Source organism: Protopterus annectens, chromosome 15.part0, assembly GCF_019279795.1.
Source record: "Protopterus annectens isolate FY-2018-M chromosome 15.part0, PAN1.0, whole genome shotgun sequence".
NCBI lineage: Eukaryota > Metazoa > Chordata > Ceratodontiformes > Protopteridae > Protopterus > Protopterus annectens.
In genome coordinates, this window is record NC_056749.1 from 143,339,839 (window position 1) to 143,358,342 (window position 18,504).

The window sequence follows — 18,504 nt, forward strand, 5'->3', positions numbered from 1 at the left end:
CTATGATGTGCTAAGATTATTCCTATAGCTCTCACTTCTTTGCTTAAAATGCAGGGAAAAAGCTTAACAAAAAAAAAAAAAAAAACCAGAAGCTAAAGTCCCAAATCAGGGGCAATTTTAAATATTACTCCAGCCCATTAAAAAGTTAATAGAACAACACGTTTTGTATCAACATGCATTTTCTATACAATAAGATTTATACAACTCCAGTGGCTGGCATTTTTGACTGACTGTGACAGTCAGTGATTTCCAGCAATCAAACATTTTATATAGGATATGATAAAAACATGATGCAAAATCAGGGATAATTGGCAAGTATTTTCACAAGACAGGCATCCATTTGGGAGAGCTGTCTTTTAACCCACATTGCCATTAGATCTTTCTGTCTTCCTCCATTGCTGTGGAAGCTATATTGCTTGAATTTCTTTGTGTGTGTTATTCAGTGCAGGAGGTCTTTAAAAATGAAAATACTACTGATATATGGACACAAATTAAAAATTAAAGATATCCAGGAAGGCTCCTATAGTGAGTTTTATTTGTCTGACCTTCTTTCTGGACTTTTTGTAGCAATACAGAATGCTAGCTGCCTACACATTTAGGCAGAACAGTGAGTAACCACTTAAAGATTTTCAGTTTTGTCTCTAATGTTTATATACAGGAGGTTTCTTGCTGAAACAAGTGTCTCGGCAGTGAGTTTTAGGGAGAGAAAATCTTCATATTCAAGACTATTATATGACATTTGCAGTGCCAAGATGTAACATCAGAACTTTTCTGTAAAGGAACCGGTTTATATGGCCTAAGTGCATTTAAAGGCACTAGACAGTATTAACTTAACTTCCAAGCTTCCTGTCACACACACGTGTGTTTTTGTGAATATTGTTAGTTTAAAAAACAGGATTTTCTGTAAAAATCATTATCAGGATATAGTGTTTCCTGAATTAAAAGCTAGAAGTGCAGAATGCTGGACATTGCAGTTCAGAAATATTAAAATTCTTTCTCAGTGTATCCAGGACCCCTTCCTGTTTTAATAGAAGTCTTGAAACACTGAAACGAGCTTTCTGATTCTTTAAAAACTATCTTGTGGCAGATTACGTATGTGTATTACTTCAAAGGAAAGCCAGAAATATTCCACCACTCCACCCCAGGTCTCTGTTCTCCCTGATTCACAGAATGTCCCTGATTTTGCCTCATATTCTGGTCTGTTCCTCATAAAATTTGTGTTTTGCTGGCAAATTGTTGATGATTGCAGTCACTAAATAAAAACAGATATTTGAGTTTTAGACTTCATACCCTTCAAAGGGGGTGGCGAAAGCCAATACATTCTGGCTAGGCTTATAAATGCCTTCGGGCAAATAGCCTAGTACCTACTTAAGAACCTAAAAAATGTGCACTAATGCAAAACCTGTTATTTTAGCAACTGTATATTTCTAAAATCTGTCCTCGATTTAGGACTTTTGTTCCCCATTATCATTTGATGTGTCCCTGATGCTTGATCCAAGAGGTTAAGACGTGTGCTCCAGATTTATAGATTTTTTTTTATATAACATCCTTATTCTGCGCAGTTTTCATTTGTATGTATTATGTCCATGTTGCTGTATGCTACATTGCATGTTTTGCATCACTTACTAAATCATACTTATGTGAATATGTGAGATTTACATTTGTTATAGAACTGCCCCTCCAACATGCCACACACACACGCACACACACACGCACGCGCACACACGCACTCACACACAGACACACACACACACATATTCATATAGTGCATGTACCAGAACTTAGAGAAGGCCTCCATTTTGCAATGCATTTTGTCACACACCAGATTTTCATCTCTTTGCCAATATTTGTGCCTCCTGCTGGAACTTTAGATTTTACCGCGAATGGAAGGCAAACTACCAGTTAATTAAAGATAGAATTGTAATTACTCACTGGAGACTTTGTTGTTGTGGGCACTAATTTCATTCCTGTCATCTGACCATTTATCATTGGCCAGGTAGCATATGCTTTACCTATAAACCAACTGTACCTCTGCGACAGTTTGCTGCTTTCAAGCACCTGGGTAAGAATTAGTATACTGTGACAGCATGAGGTATTCATGTCTGAAAGTTTATAAATTTGAGGAAATTAAGAAGATATAGCCAGGCATAAAACATCCACAAAGGTGAATGAGCAAATTAGTAAAAGTCAGCTTGCAAATATGACTTCACCACCACACAGGTCAATGGGCATACTTGAAAAGGCTTCCGGTTCTTTCCCGCTGCCATATTTTATGTTTCTACTTGAAGATGTTCTTGTTGAAGTCTCCCAGCATGCAAGGTAAGGTGCTAACACTTATTAACCACATTCAAAGAGTAACAGGACAGCTGTGTAATCTTGGCAGCTCTGCATGCCAGCACACCTTTTATGGTTTTTAGTCCTAGTTTTCCACAGGGACCTTAGCTACATTATAGCCTAATTGCCACTCATAGCACTCTCTTGGTTTTTACTCATATTGGAAATAAATGTCTGGAGCAGTACAGCTGGTCTGCATCGTGCTGCTGTGGATTAGAGCTGTTTCATATTGCTATGCCCCATATTTCCTCACAGCCCATCGGAGTGTCCTTCTCTGATTGGCCACACAATGGACTCGGTGGTGAGTTGAAGGAATTCAGTAATACGTGGCACTCTTGATTAAGATCCTAACCTGTTTAGTAAGTAATACCCTTCTCTCCTGTCTCTGGTAACGACAGGGAGTTGAAATGAAGAAGAAGATGCCCCCCCTTAATGCCCAGTCCTGTTCCACCAGGAAGTTGTACAAAGGGAAATGTCCATTAGCATGATTACTTGTGCAATATAATTACTGTATGTGACATTGTCTAATGTACACAAATATCCTGACAAGTTCTACATTGCATGTGTTCTAGCACTGTACTAAAATGTGACTGTGATATACCCATGATGCTCATATCTGAGGCTTACAGAATTCACAACCATTAGTACAGTTTGACAGCATATGCTAAAGTAATGATTTATACACTTCTTCCGTAATGGTATTGCAAAATTTGACAGTATTTGCAAATAGTGTCTGTTATCTGTAAATACTTTTTCATATGAACTTGGTCACAGTATCTGAAAAGGGGTTCAGAACCTATGTTGTATATCTTCACTCCTTGCATATTCGGTAAAGCTCATTAGCATTAAATGTCTCTGAGTATGACTGGTTAATATACACAAGTAAGGGCTGAGAAACAGGGATGTCATGTGTGCATTATTTCAAACAAAGTATCATGGATTGCCTTATACTGGTATTCCTTGCATGTGAAATGTGCAGGGAAGTTAATGTGCCATGTGTAAATTAATAAACCGTTTTTTCACTCAGTATATGCCAAAACATTGTTTACCAGAAATAGCCATAGATCATGATTTTATTCTTCTAAACATTTGGCTGTCAGGCAGACAATCCTTGTTACATATTTTCTCTTTGAAAACGTTTGTGATTTTAGTGCATTTTCACGCATAGGGAAGGCTGAGACATGTCTAGTGTAGGAACACTCGTGCATCTGCCTGGGTGAACAACAGAACACAATAATACCATGCTGCCTGAACAGATGAGAGATGATCAGTCTGCACTTTGTTTTTGCATGCTGTCATCTGTCATATACTTGGGCATCTTCTGCATAACTGCTGTGCTCCAGCTGATGATGCTGTGTTTCTTTACTAGACTTCCCTATTTGTCCTGACTGTGATATGTTCTTCTTTATATGACTTTTACTTAGAAAATACATAAGTGTTTTTGGAAGTTATGCATTTCAACCCTACTGGTGTAGACAGTACCAGCACCAGTACTTAACCTTTCTGAATCATGCCATATATACTGGACTCCAAAACTTCCCTTTCTTTAGACACGCAGACCACATCCTAACTATGGTACGTGGAACCTGTGACTTTAAGACATGGTATGTCAAAGCTTTCCCATTTTTGCCTTTTTGCTGTGCTTGCCTTCTGTGAAACTCTGAACTACATTTATTAGTCTTTTTGCTCTTATACACCTTTTATTCTAGATTATTTCTAATTGTATTCTTGACTGAACATTTCAGAATATGGCTATATTTAAATATATAAGTGGAACTTAAGAGTTGACAGGCGAAGGAAGCCAGAATAAGAGGAAAACAATTCAGGGCAAAAAACAGACTCCATTATCTAAAGTTTTCATGTGGACAACTTTTTGTTGTGTTCTCTTTGGACCTGGTTCTGCCGTTTCCTTCAATTTTGTAATTTAAATAGAGAGAGACGTACTGTTTTTATAAATAGGAAATCTTGTTACTTGATTTTTCCATGTTGAAGGTTGTACATTGATTCTATCTGTATGGGATTGAGCCCTTCATGTTCTGCTTCATCCTTCATTTCTCTCTCACCTCCCCATCCGTCATGGTTAAGCACTGATCTTTTGTGAGACTAGTCTGCTGTCTCCGTGCTGTCCTTTGAACTTGATTTTCCCTCTTAAATTGTTTTTTTCCTAATGGATTTGGTACATCTCTGCCACTTAATATTTCTCCGTTTGCAGAGCTCTGGAACAGTATTCAGATCATAAAGTTGGCAGTATATGCTGAGCTCTGGCTGAAACTTCCCCAACATTGCTTCTAACACATACATCGGAGCTGCATGACCCCTTTATGTCATTGGTTCCTGTACCCTAGAATCCTGCCAGTGAAAATAATTAAGGATATCAAGGGGACCAGAAACAGCAACGGGTCTTGCTAGTTTCTTTCTCTGTGCATTGAGTTCCATCTGTTCAGTGTGCCTGTTATGTGTTCTAGACCAAACATTTAGCATGCATTTATTCAGATTTTATATATATGTATGCCTGCTTTCAAAGATAAATTACCCTAAGACCCTCTCCTGACTGTCTAGAAAACTTTTAAATATGCACAATAATACTTTTTTTTCTCTCTTTCTTCTTTCTTTCTATTATACGCTGTGGCTTTATCCTAATTAAAGCTGCTTCTCTCTCTCTCTCTTTTTTTTTTTAAACCTCTTGTTTTCACCACAGAGTAAATGTTCTAACTTGTGCACAACATCCCTGCCACGTGCAATGCATACATTTGCGATTTCACCAGAGCTCTGCTCTCGTTTTCTATTTTTAACCCTATTGTTCCTCAGAATGTTCCAGACAGTGTTCTTTACAGGAATTATCAAAGCTCGCAGATACGCTTTAAATTGCAAGAACCATGGTGTACTTTATACAGTGAAAACTTACATGATCATCAGAGCATAACAACAAAGATGCTACAGAGGACAGATATACCATTGACTGATCTGTTTACATCCTTTGTATCTTTTATTAAGTAACAGTACCTGTGACAACTGGGGAGAGAAGGGTGAAGACTGCCAGCCTAGTCAAATAGAATTTAATATATAATTCTATCAACTGTATAAATAAATGTAAAATACAGGCTTGTGTTTTTAAATGTAGGAAAACACTGTGAAATGTGGAACTGCAAAATATGTGACAACATTGCACTCTACTGGCCCAGTGAAGCATGTTGTATCCTTTCATGTTAGAATTCGGCCCGAGGGCGGCTGGATGAAGATTTCATGCCCATTGTTTTAAGGCTAAAGTTTATGACTAGAATTTAGATGTGGAAGGTGCTTTTATTGCTTTAGGTTCTGTTAGCATATACATGTGAAATGTCTTGTAGCGCTGTAAGTTTCTGAGGAGGTGTTAGATTGCTAAATAATGCAGTTTGTGGCCTGAGAACTCAGACCAGGTGTTAAGATGATGCAATATGAATACTGGGAAAACCAAAGTGTCAAAAATTATGTAATTTTGGGAGGGCCTTAGAGACATGTTTGTTAGTAATGTTTAAATACTATTTCTCACAAGAGACCTGATGCAATTTGATCTGGACATCTAACTTATCAGCACTCTGGTTATGCTCACATGTAAGATTTTAGCACTGTGATATCTTGTAGGAATAGTTAAAACTAGTAAAGATTAATTAGGTATTTGTCTTTGAAACCAGACCTGTCCTACTGTATTATTTTATGTTTCTGTGTGATCTGTGAACTCTTAGATATCTCTGTGGTGTAGTAGATTTGTCTTGTGTTTTAATTATTTATTATTAAATATTTTTAAAACCTTCTACCTGTGGCTGGTTTGTGTAGAGATGAAATATGCTTTAGAGTACATTATATATTTATAGAGTTGACTGTCTAAGCCCTTCCAAGAAGCCTTACACTGTATAGTCACATTACCATTGGATATTAATATTGCACAGTAATAATTGGACCCCTTTTAAGGGCCTTTTAGTAGCTGATATTATTAACTGGGTGGTGGCAGTAATTACTACCGTATAGTCTGGGTAAAGGGTCACAGCTGGAGAATCTGTGTCAGCCTTTCCCAGGAGTGTCTGTAAAGTGTATAAATACTTATCTCAAAGTGTGTGTGTGTTGTGTCAGCTACTTGGGCAGGGACATGAAGCACTGGTTGGACAGAGAGGGTACTGGAGGTTTTAGCTTGCCCAGTTAGGCTGGGACCTGGACCCTATAGCTGTGCCAATGGGGAGTCTTATTGGGGACCTGGTGAGCAAGGGAGAAACCAGCCCCAGATTGACTGTGATCTCTGTGTGCACTTAAGGGAAATTGTATTTTACTGTGTGTATTAGTTATCCTTTCGTCTTCTAGGAGACGACCTCCCTGGTGTTAGTGTTGAGGATTGAGGCTCTTTGATTGCTGGGCCAGAGCACGGTCATCACAGTACCATTCAAGATGCCATCAAAGACTTAAGTTATGACCTTTTAAAGGAAATTAATCTAACTAGCTCTTCTTTGGTAAGTTATCTAATTTTAGGATTCATGTCAGTTCTCAGAGAGCACAAACTCATTGACCACAATAGCAAAACTAAACATACATTACTGAAATTATATCTCACTGACATTGTAAAAACAAAAATTAAACAGTAAAGTAAAAAACAAAAAAATAGCAAACAACCATTTTTGCATGTGGCGATGGGAAGCCCTAAGCCTCCATTACTCTGGTTGTTGCACATACGGGTTCAATCCTCCCCTCTTACTAGCCTCAAAGTTAGTGCTGAAAGCTTCACTGTTTGTGGACATCTGGATTTTTGCTGAGATATTAAGGCAAACAGTTAATGTACCTTTGAAAATAATTATATCTTGACTTGGCATCCGCCTTCTAGAAATACTATGATTGTGACAGTGCTGAAGGGGTTTTGAGGATCAGTTAACTGGTTAACATACAAGTAAATTAATAGCAGGCCAGATCTAAACACCTTTATATATATAACTCTGGTGACAGAATGCACATTTGGTAGAAAGATTTTTTTCTGGATGTTAAAAAGAGAGAAAGCACAATTAAGTATACTAAGCCAACTATATGATCTGAAAAGTGTTCCGAGCTCTGCAAACAGAGAAATATTAAGTGGCAAAGATGTACCAAATTCATTAGAAAATGAGCAATTACTTAAGAGGAAAAATCTGGTTAAAAGGACATTTGTGTGACTCACATATGGTTGAATTTAGTTGTTTATAGTATAGGTAAGAAGAAGTGTTCAGCAAAATTAATATTTGAATGAAAAAGTGGTGGTTGTGAAGACATGCAAGACTGTGCTGTAGCAGTTGTGAACATGCAAGTGTTCGCAGGTTAGGGTTAGTGTAAAGGATACGTAAGGGGACAGAGTCAGTGTAGTGCATGTTTTGTATTGTCTATGTTCTGTGTCCTTTGTTCATGCGTAGTGGAACTGTTAGCCCCCATGCCTACCTTACTCATGTGCTTAACCCTACAGATGCACATTCGATTACTAAAAACTCTTTCCCTAACACTTATTTTTGTAAGATCTCATTTTTGTAATTTGGATTTATTGATACATGGCTTTTTTATTGGGATAGAAGTATTCAATGCTGTGTCGTTCAGTCTTATGGGTCTTTCAATGTTTTTATTGAGTCTCCCTTTTTTTCCGCCATTTGGGTTTCTCTATGATGAATTTTCAGTATTTCATGACATTGTATATTCATATGCTACTGGAATTTTTACGATTCAGAAGATTGTCACTGTTTTCACTTTCTTAAATGTAGGTTCTTAGGTGTAATGACTGAACAAAAGTCGAACTTCTTTACTCAGATTGTGCTAATGATTATATTTAGGAATTACCAAATACTAATGTGTGAGCCATTTGAGTACCTTAGTGTACAAGAACAGAAGCAATTGTAGCCACTGCTGTATGTAAAACTGTATGTAAAACCAATGCTTTAGACACTTTTTATGCCTTTCTGCCTGGACTCATGAAATGATATTTCCATGCTGATAATCACTGCAGAGGCATAGCCTGTATGATAAATGTATTGGTGGTCTCTCCAGGGGATGGAAGAGGTCTTACATGGAGTAAAACCTACAGAATACTGTTGGTGGATGCATCCCATCACCAGTGCAATTGATGACATGGAGTTCTTCAATTGTGTATATCGTTTGCATGTCCAAGGAGTATACAATTCACAGGAAGACGAATGCACACTTTCATAAATATATATATATGTTTATATATATATATATATATATATATATATATATATATATATATATATATATCTATGGAAGATAGATATAGGAACTGTGATCCATGCAATAATGAGACAGGGGTGTGGTAGAGGGGTGTCACACAGGGAAGAGTGTTCACTCTGATCACTGACAGTTTGATAGAGGAGTATGGCAACTCTAATTATTCACGTGTAGTGTTATAGTAAAACCAAACCTTCAATTAAAATATCAGCGTGAAGTCCTTTTTGTGTATGGAAGAAAGCACTAAATGAACTTCCTTATTTATATACCTTATATCTTTAGCAAACTTCTTGGACTCTGGCTCTACTGTTATTTTATTTGAAACTAATTATTGCCAGACCAGAGGAAGACTTACCAATTTGTGTAGTACTTTTGTTATGTTGTTTGCTTCACTACACTGAGGAACATTCCAGACAAAGCAGACACTGTTGTGAATTGCAGACTTCTACTGCTGCATGTTACTGGTGATAGTTTGCAAAGGCTTAGCACAGCAGCGGTGCAGTCTGATGCAAGAAGTATTCACAACTCACCATTCAGTGTAGCATTGTCTCAGACCCAGGGCAGACGTCTTGTTCTAGGCATAAGATCCCAACCAGAATGCTTAGTGTTTGTTGCTGGGAAAGTTTTAACATTGATTGTTAAGATCTCTGGCTCATTCACAGCTGCAGGGTTCAAGGTTCAGTTCTGATCAATAGAGTGTGCTTTTTTCCTCATGGTTTCAAGGGTTTCCTGTTGGTAGTCTTGTTTTCCTCTCACCTTCCGAAAATATGATAGTTTATCGGTAGCTCTAAAGTATCTGTTTATTACATTGACCCTTGACTTTGTGTCCTGAGTCATGACTGAAAAGAGTCTGTGATGACCAGCTGACTTACCCAGATAAATTAATTAAATGAAATCCCCCCAAATACATGCATCAAGAGCACTGACTCACTTCTGTGTAGTTGAAAGGAGTGTTTGCATGTGTAGAGGGGATGTAGAAGATGGACATTCATGTGCCCATCATTAATACCATTTTAGTACATCACAGGGGCCACAGAAACCCACTTAGTCGAATTTTGTGAAAGAAATGTCATTGAAAAACGTCTTCACTTGGTTCCACTGAGCATGCATTAGACACACATTAGACACACATAAAGCTTTTCTTTGCAGTTCCTGACTACTACAAACTGATGTTTAGCTGACGTCTGTGTTCTGCTTGTCATTTATGAAATTAAAAAACTCTAGTGTACCTTCAGTGAGGAGTCTTATGTACCACAGTACTGATGTGCAGTTAAGAAGGATACTTCTGGGAAAATCGCCTTGAACAAATAGCTAAATGTACAACATACAAATACCGTAGTTCAGGGGTAGGTAGCCACTGTCTGCACTGCTAAAGGGTGGCACTCCAGCACAGTGTGCACAGCACTCATCTGTGGACCAGCAACACGTGGTATCTTTATTAGTGAGACCATACACTGTGTCATTCAAGATTCCAAGCTATCTCCTGAAAGGTTACTAAATGGTAGTGGAAGCATATTTTATTTGTTTATTTTATTTTTACTTTCATTTGTTGTTAATAGGGTAGAACATCGATCCAAATGGACAAATTTCAGGCTCAGCCATGAAAATACCACAGACAGACCTTAACAAAGTTGAGATTTTCAAATGGATGCATAGTGTTGTGTACCAAAGAGTGGCTGACAAACAAGCTGTCAGTCTGATAGCTAGGAAAAGAAGTATCCGTGTTTAAACTGTAGGCTAGGTTACATAATTGATTCACAATGCAGCATGTATGGTAACTATTTACTGTATGTAGCATATATAATTTGGTATGCAAACAGTAGTCACAGAAAAAGTACTATTGATAGTTATGAATTCTATTTCAGTTAACACAGTCCTGTAAAAATGTTTCGTAGACATAATAGTAACAGTCCAAAGAATTTGCAAATATTAGTTATCATATGTAGACAGAATGTATAATAAATCGACTATAGAAAGTAAAATAAAAACTTTTATTAGAAGAGCTTACAATGTTTAGGAGGGGTGAAGACCACAGTGGAATCTGTATGTAAGGAGGTGGAGAATGAGTGGTAGTTGGGCGAGGAGAAGGGGAGTAATTGGATCGGTGTAGGGGTGTTGGGAGAATGAGTGGTGGTTGGGGGAGGAGATGGGGAGTAATTGGATCGGTGTAGGGGTGTTGGGAGAATGAGTGGTGGTTGGGGGAGGATAAGGGGAGTAATTGGATCGGTGTAGGGGTGTTGGGAGAATGAGTGGTGGTTGGGGGAGGAGAAGGGGAGTAATTGGATCGGTGTAGGGATGTTGAGCATGATGATTTTATGTGGACAGTTCTGTCTCATTTGATCGTCATGTGTATGTGAGTATACTTGCTACTTAATTTCCAAGAGATAAGGTTGTAGGCATTGGCAGGGGTACAGGGTGTATTAAAGTTAAAAATCAGTAGATTTTAAATGTTACACAGCAGTGAAAATTACTGTCAGTTGTGGAAGCATTTATCATAGGAAAGTAAAAATGGCACGTCTTTGTGTACAAACTCGTAGTGATATCCATTACTCTCAGAATGTCCCTGATTTTACCTTATATTCTGCGCTGTCACTCATAAAATGTTTCTCTTATAAATCACTGAGGATTACAGTCAGTTGAAGATGCCAGAAAATTAGAATGTCATGCTTCTCCTTCAGAAAATGCATGTTGATGGGAATTAGAATACCAATTAAATTGTCTTTGAACTGTGACCTTTGTCCCACCATTGTTTTTGACTTCTTCCAGAATTCTCAAGTTGACTGGTTTATTCACAGCTCTTTTCAATTGAACTGCAGATTAATTTCATTTTATAGGGAAGTACATTACTGGCAGAGTGTTTGACTATGGCTCATGCACCAAAACAAAAATCAGATTCCTTATAAATACATATTTACAGCGAAGCAACCAGGCAATCTCATTAAAATGACTAAGGTAGGTATATTTATGAGCGTGTGTGAGTACTGTCACTTTTTCCTTCCTCCCTGTTTTGTCTGCCTGACAGCCAAATATTTATATAAGAGCAAAATCATGTTCTTGGGTTATTTCTGGTAAACTTAATGTTTTGGCATATACTGAGTGCAGTATCAATTTATTAACTTACACATTGCACATTAACTTCCCTGCACTATATATCTAAAGTTGCACATTTCATCTGCAAGTAATAGCACATAGTTGTTTAATTAGTTAATTAATATGAAGAGGTGGAAAATATGCTAATCTCTGGAAGTCAGACTGCAGCAGATGTAACACCAGTATGTTTCTGTATCCTGGTTTTACATTCCATTTACAACATTATGATTTCTCAAATGGAATTAAAATATATTCAAAGTTTGGCAAGGTTGTGTTACTTTGTCCATGTGTTTATGTGGATGAAAAAATTATATAACAGAAATGAAAAGAGTCTAATGTAAAAGTCAAAAGATTTAAGTAGGCTGTACTTTTAAAATGTGCTAAATTCATTGCTTTGCTATTCCAGTAGTTCAACTACAAGACATTAGAATGGTAAGAAAAATGTTTTTTTAGTATTCTCCATACATTTGACTGTGTGCATTATTCATTGGATGACTGGGGACAGAATGGACATCTCTAATGGTCATTTGCTGGCAGTCATTCCTTGATGGCTGTAATATCAGGTAACAGTCCAGTATGACTTTGCTGCTAATGATGAGCATACAAGGATCATGAAATTGATACTTGCCAATAGAGTTAATGATAGTAAATGTCTCTGTCATCACTGGGCAACATTTGCTGAAATAGATATGTGAATAGCAGGCGGTTTTCTCCATCACGCATCCCCCAGAAGGATTTCTAATAGCTAGAGAAAAATAAAATAAGTTCTGTTTTTTAAAAAAAAAATGTTACCAGCAGTTTTATAGCCTTATATAAGTCTTTGCACATTTGTGTGACATAGTCATTAACTTTTGTAGTGTAATTTTTTTTATGTATAGTAATTTCAGTGTGATTTATTCATTGTTGCAGGTGACCAGAGCCCAGATAGCCAAACGCTAGAATGGCCTGTTCCTACTTTGGGTAAAAAAAATCTGTGTTTTTCCTGCATCCTGTAAATTAGTTTATACTTGTTGGCTGACTATTCCCCCAAAGCTACAGTAAACTGAAGACCTGGGCAAAAACATTGACAAATTAAATTAAAATATATATATTTTTTTCTGAACACAACTGAATTTTTGAATCCTGTTTTCTGTTGCTGATGCTTTTTTCAGAATGATTCAGTGATTCAGTCAGGAAGCCAGAAGCACAGCAGACAGCAGTACAGACAGACAGACACACACATGTGCATACACACACACACACACACACACACACTGCATTTGATAAAATAAAGTATTTTTTCAAGAATGTATGCTCTTGCATTATGATAAATTACTGCTATGTTTCAGTGCTACAGGATTTTGTCGAGCATGCTTTGTGCCTGTTATTTGTTACATGTTCTCTAGTTTTTACATGATGCTAAATAGTTCTATTTAAAATTAACCCCTTTCTGGTATGTTCATTGTCCTTTTTCAGTCTGTCTATTCCAGACTCATGCTCCTTGCTCTGTCTCCAGAAACATCTCTAATGACTTTAAAAAGAATAGTAATTCACAGAAAATAGTTTAGCTTTTTTTTTTTTTTAAATTGACACAAGTTAGTTCTATTGACCATGCGGTTTTAGAAGCTATGTAATGCAACAATTTTTCTTGTTTATTTATTTACCTTGAATCATTTTTAATAGCTTCACAAGAAAATAAATGCCAAATAGGAGAGGTTTCAGCACTGATCCCTGTGGTACCCATTAGGTAAAAACTTTACATTCAGAGAGGTTATCAGCAAGTTTCACACTCTTTCATACAGTCGCTTTGTAGCACGGTGGACGACGTAGGGGGTTACATTGCTTTTCTAGTTTTTCAACAATACCATCATGGGGGCAATGTCAAATGGATGGGCCAAACTGAGATAAACAGTGTGCACTAAGTGACCACTGTCCAATGCCTGGGTTCAGGAAGCAGGACTGGTCGATTTACAAAAAAAAATTGATTCAGACCTACACACCCATTAAGCTGACTGTGATTGTAGAAATGAGTTCTACTACAATATGTTCCATGGAAAACTGCTGAGATGCTGAGAAAGCAGGAGTGGTACCTCCAGGCCACATTCCTTGCTGCCTTGCCTTGGCTAGTGTGTCAGTAAACTGGCTTTTTAAAACTTTAAGTCGGTGTAATGCAGTCTAATTAGCTTTTTTTTTTTTACAAAGTTTACAAATGATATAACCATTTCTAAACTACTTAAGTGATTGTGGTTTCTGAATTGAAACACTGAAACGTGTGCTTTGTTAAGTTAAAGCTTCCCTTTACAGCACACCTTATCTTGTTAACTGTGCTTTTTTTTGCAAATATCTCTTGCATCCACAGAGTTCTTAGTGGTTGCAAATGGTTTAGTATGTTATTTTTTGGTGGTACTTATCTCTTAATATTGTGTTGCTTAAACTGTTTATACACACATTTTGGGGGATATATATATATATATATATATATATATATATATATATATATATATATATATACAAATATGCACACATACACACTTATGTTTGGGCTATGCAAGACTCTTTTTCAGCAGAAGCCTGTAGAATAAAACTCCAGTCATAAAAGAATTTATCAGTCTTAATAACAAGATATGACACAAATTAAAAGAAAATGTCAATTAATAATAGTATTCAATGCAGAAATAAAAAAATGGCAATTACAGTATGCTCAGAGATATAAATAAGCTTAGTAAATGCAAGCTAAAAAGAGAATATGCTAAAAAAGAAAAATGTAGCAGGCATAGGAGAAAAATCTGTGATAGAGATATCCATAGACAGCATAAATAACACATATATACAGATAATTTACTGTATAGTCAATGCATATCTTAGTATGGCTGCATATCTAATGTGTTGCTACATAAAATACATTGACTGGCAAACTTAGGTGAGAAAAATGATTATTATATGTAGTAAAATTAATTATTTTCAGCATTAAATGTTAGCATCCAGCAACATTATATGTCAAAATGATGTTAGCATCTTGTTTATCATGCGTCCGTAACAAGTGTGCTGTACTTTCCCCAGGGAGCTCTAACGTCAGTCACCACTTAGGTTTTTGTATTTGCAAGTTTAGACTTGCACATTTTCTGAAGAAACACCTGTCATTACTGTCATCAGTCATCAACAGGATGAGGAAAACAGTGTAGCAAAACATCTATCCCTGTGTTTGAAATAAGAGTGTGGTTACAATGTAACCATGGCAAGGAAACATTCAGTGTGAGGGTTCATATGGCATTAAACAATTTACATGTATACATTTGTTAAAACTTTTTTTTTAAATTCTGACTGCAACATGGTTTTGTATTGACGGCAGTGCTGCGTATCACTTCTGGGATGGAATTATAGCATTTCTACCTAGCTTTGACTCTCAGATTCCTGTTTTCATATTTTGCAGCCGGTGGTGCTGCGGTAGCATTGTCACCTCAGCAAGATGTTGTCCCATTCGATTCTCAGCTAGAGCGTCTTCTGTGTGGAGGCATACATGAATGGGGCATACCTTCGTTGAAGGTTGTGCGTCAGGGCTGGTAACCCGGTACATAAAAATCCACTACCAATCATTAGCGGACCGGAGTTCCGCTGTGGTGCCCCCAAACCAGGAAAAAGCCAAAAGACACAAACATCAAGTTACTTAACCCACTTCAGCTCTCAGTTTGTACTTGAAAACAAGTTTTGTTACAGTGTAACTGTCTTGGCTTAACAGCCTTCATATTTTGTAGTAATGTATAAAAGATACACATTTTACAGTGATTATCTACTATCGAATATTTTATTAATGTTCATTTATTGATTACATAATTGTGCACTTTAACCACTTCAGGGTCGCAGGGGAACCCAGGCCTGCCCTGGTACTTGGTGGGAATAAGAATGAGACAGGAATCTTGGATTGGATGTCAGTCTGTCACAGGACTGATAAATGTACACAAACCCACTACATGCACACACCTCAATAATTTACAGGAATGGCAACCCACCTGTGGCATGTGTTTAAGATATGGGAAGAAACCATAACATTTGCTAAAAACTTCACCAGGCACGGGTAGGACATAAATACTCTGTATAGAGGGTACCGCAGCTGAGAACTACTGTAATAAAGTGATACTTACAATTGTGCCTTTGTTCCAATTTCTGTTTATTAAATTTCCCACATTAAAAAAGCTCAAAAAAATATTAAAAAGGTGTAATAGATGCATGTATTCTTTTCTACCCATAGTTGTATTGACAGTCCTCTAAATTACATACTTTGTTTTAGTAGTAAGTGGTACGAGAGAGCCAACCCTTCCTCTTTATATCCTGGCACTTTATTCCTCACCCCTGCCCTTCATTCTTTGTGTAGTCAGTGTCAGCCCTAAGCCTTCTTAACATTGACCTTTACTCTTTTCTGTATGGCAAGGTATTCACCATGGTGTCCACCAGTTCAGTGTTCCTTCCATTTAAGTGCTTCCTATTAATACAGTTGCTAAAGAGGTCAGTATAGTGCAGTAGTTAAGGGTGCTTTGGTGAGAACAGAGTTAATGGGTGCAGATCTCATATACCTCCCACGTTTACATTAATCATCATTATATCTCTTAGATTTTTTTTTTTAAGTGTGTGGGCCTCTGCACAGTTGTTGTTGTTTGTCTTTTTGGCTTTTCCCGGTTAGGGGTCACCACAGCAGAACTCCGGTCTGCTAATGATTGGCAGTAGATTTTTATGGTGCCGAGTTGCCAGCCCGACGCCCAACCTTCAGCAAAGGCACACCCATTCACACATGTCTTTTGGAGGCCACTCGACTGCGGAGAGGACATGCAGACTCCACACAGAAGGCACTCCAGCCGAGAATCAAACAGGAGAACCTCTTGCTGTGTGGCAACAACGCTACCACTGTACCACTGCAGCTACTCTGCACAGTTACAAAAATTAACACACACAAATAAATATTGCTTGTGTTTCCAACTCCCCTCTCATTCTGCAGATATCAGTTATTTTTTCAGGGTGTCAGACAGCAGTAATTTCATGCTGGTTTGGCAGTAGGATTGGGTGGATAATAACACATATATTAAGTATGGATTCACCTCATAATCTCGAAATACTGAAACATTGAATTTCAGTATTTTGAAACTACAAAACCCAATCCCAAAACAGCGAAATTCAAAACACCGAACAAGTAGTAGCATGCACTACACCATACATACACCACAACACCCACATCACAACATAAACAAACATAAACTACACACATACACAACTCATACACACACAAGCAGGGGGGCAGGCCCCCCTGCACCCCCCCCACACACTTATATATACTAACTCTGAGATCACACAAACAGGAAACAAAAGCAAACTCACACACGCACATTCTCCAGTCCCTCACACACACATCAAACATATCAGCACACTCAAACACACTCTAACCCCCACTCAACTCCCTTACAAAACACTCACTCACCTGATAAAACACCTAGATCCACACATGGCACTGCACACCATAAACACACAATTCCGGACATCACATAGCGTAAGGCCATAACCGCGAATTCAAGATATTCGAATTAATGATTACGAACTTTCACTAATTTAAACATTCGGATTTATAGTCTCGAGATACTGAAATTCGACATTTCTGTATTTCGAGATTATAAACGGCTCCCATTAAGTATACATCTGCTGATCAGATTTGAGGTAAAAATCTGTTAAGTAGATTTCATTTTTGCCACAAGATAGGTATTCCTTGAAATGGTGAAAAAATAAGCAGCTTTACAAAGAGGAAAATGTCCGAAAGTAGATGTTAGGAGCCCTTAGGGTAAGAGTGTCTAATTAATTATTTTATATGTGACAGAGCGTAGGGCTACTTTGAAGATGAACACAAGGTTTGTCAGACTTTTGCCACCTTAGACAAAGTACAGGGAGAATCCTTTGAGAAATGTGAAGTCTGAGAGGTGGATAAATCTACACAATACTAATTTGTAATGCAACAAAGATTGAGAGCATTAATTGCTCTACTGGGTCTAGCTAAAGATAGTCTTTTGGGATCAGTCCACTTACCTGGTTAACTAAAGAAAGTAATTAAATGCTATAATTCTAGAAGCAGTGAGTTTAAGACACTAGATTGGAGTACAGAATAACTCACAGTAACACATGATGTTGCATTATACACAGATTGCTAAAACCCACATACTGCGAAACAGAAAAGCTGATCATGGAGATATTTCTGTTACCAAGAGATGTCCAGACATTTGTTTTCCAGGCAGATAACCAGCTCTATCTGGAGTCCCAAAGACTGGCAGTCATGTACTTTTTAAGTCCTTTTTATCCCCCTCTGCCTACCAACCATCAATCCTTCACAAGCTATAAGCATATTGGTTCACATCAGGGTGAAAGATGATAACTGAGGCTGCCGTTTAGCCAGCTGTTAATTGGTTTCTATGTATCCCTTAAACCTATTGCTTAGTGGTTGATGTGAGTAAAGCATTACTGCAAGGCTCGACTAAACCATCCCCTGTACATAAGTGCTCCCACCCGTACCCTGATGAGGGCTGTCAGCACTGGGGTAGTAAGCCAGGGTCATGTCTCTCTTTATAGCTGTATTAACTGCAAGTCTGTGTTTGGAGTTGGTGAAGCACAACCACAACTCACGTACCCAACACTTTAGTCCTAGGTGTCTCTATAATCGGGCACACTGATTTCCCACTCACCAAGCTGAACAAGGAGAAAATTACAGTCAGCTGCCTGTCGGGTCCCAGGATCCGCCACATAACGCATGCACTCAAGTCACTCCACAACAAATACAAATATGACTCTGTCATTGTCCATGTTGGAGTGAATGACTTGAGACGTACCTCCTTGGACTGCATGAAAAGAGAC

At 37.7% G+C, this 18,504-nt stretch overlaps 1 protein-coding gene across 2 annotated transcripts in view; it reads left to right on the forward strand.

The window, feature by feature from the left end:
• Nucleotides 1–18,504, forward strand: part of DIAPH2 (diaphanous related formin 2) — a 5,354,951-nt gene that overhangs the window by 4,864,608 nt on the left and 471,839 nt on the right. The window contains exon 27 of one of the 2 annotated variants that reach the window (XM_044057628.1): nucleotides 12,556–12,606. The exons of the other annotated variant lie outside the window; for it this stretch is intronic. Coding sequence (XP_043913563.1) covers nucleotides 12,556–12,606 — 51 coding nt within the window. The remainder of the gene's footprint in view (nucleotides 1–12,555; nucleotides 12,607–18,504) is intronic. 2 annotated transcript variants of the gene reach the window in all.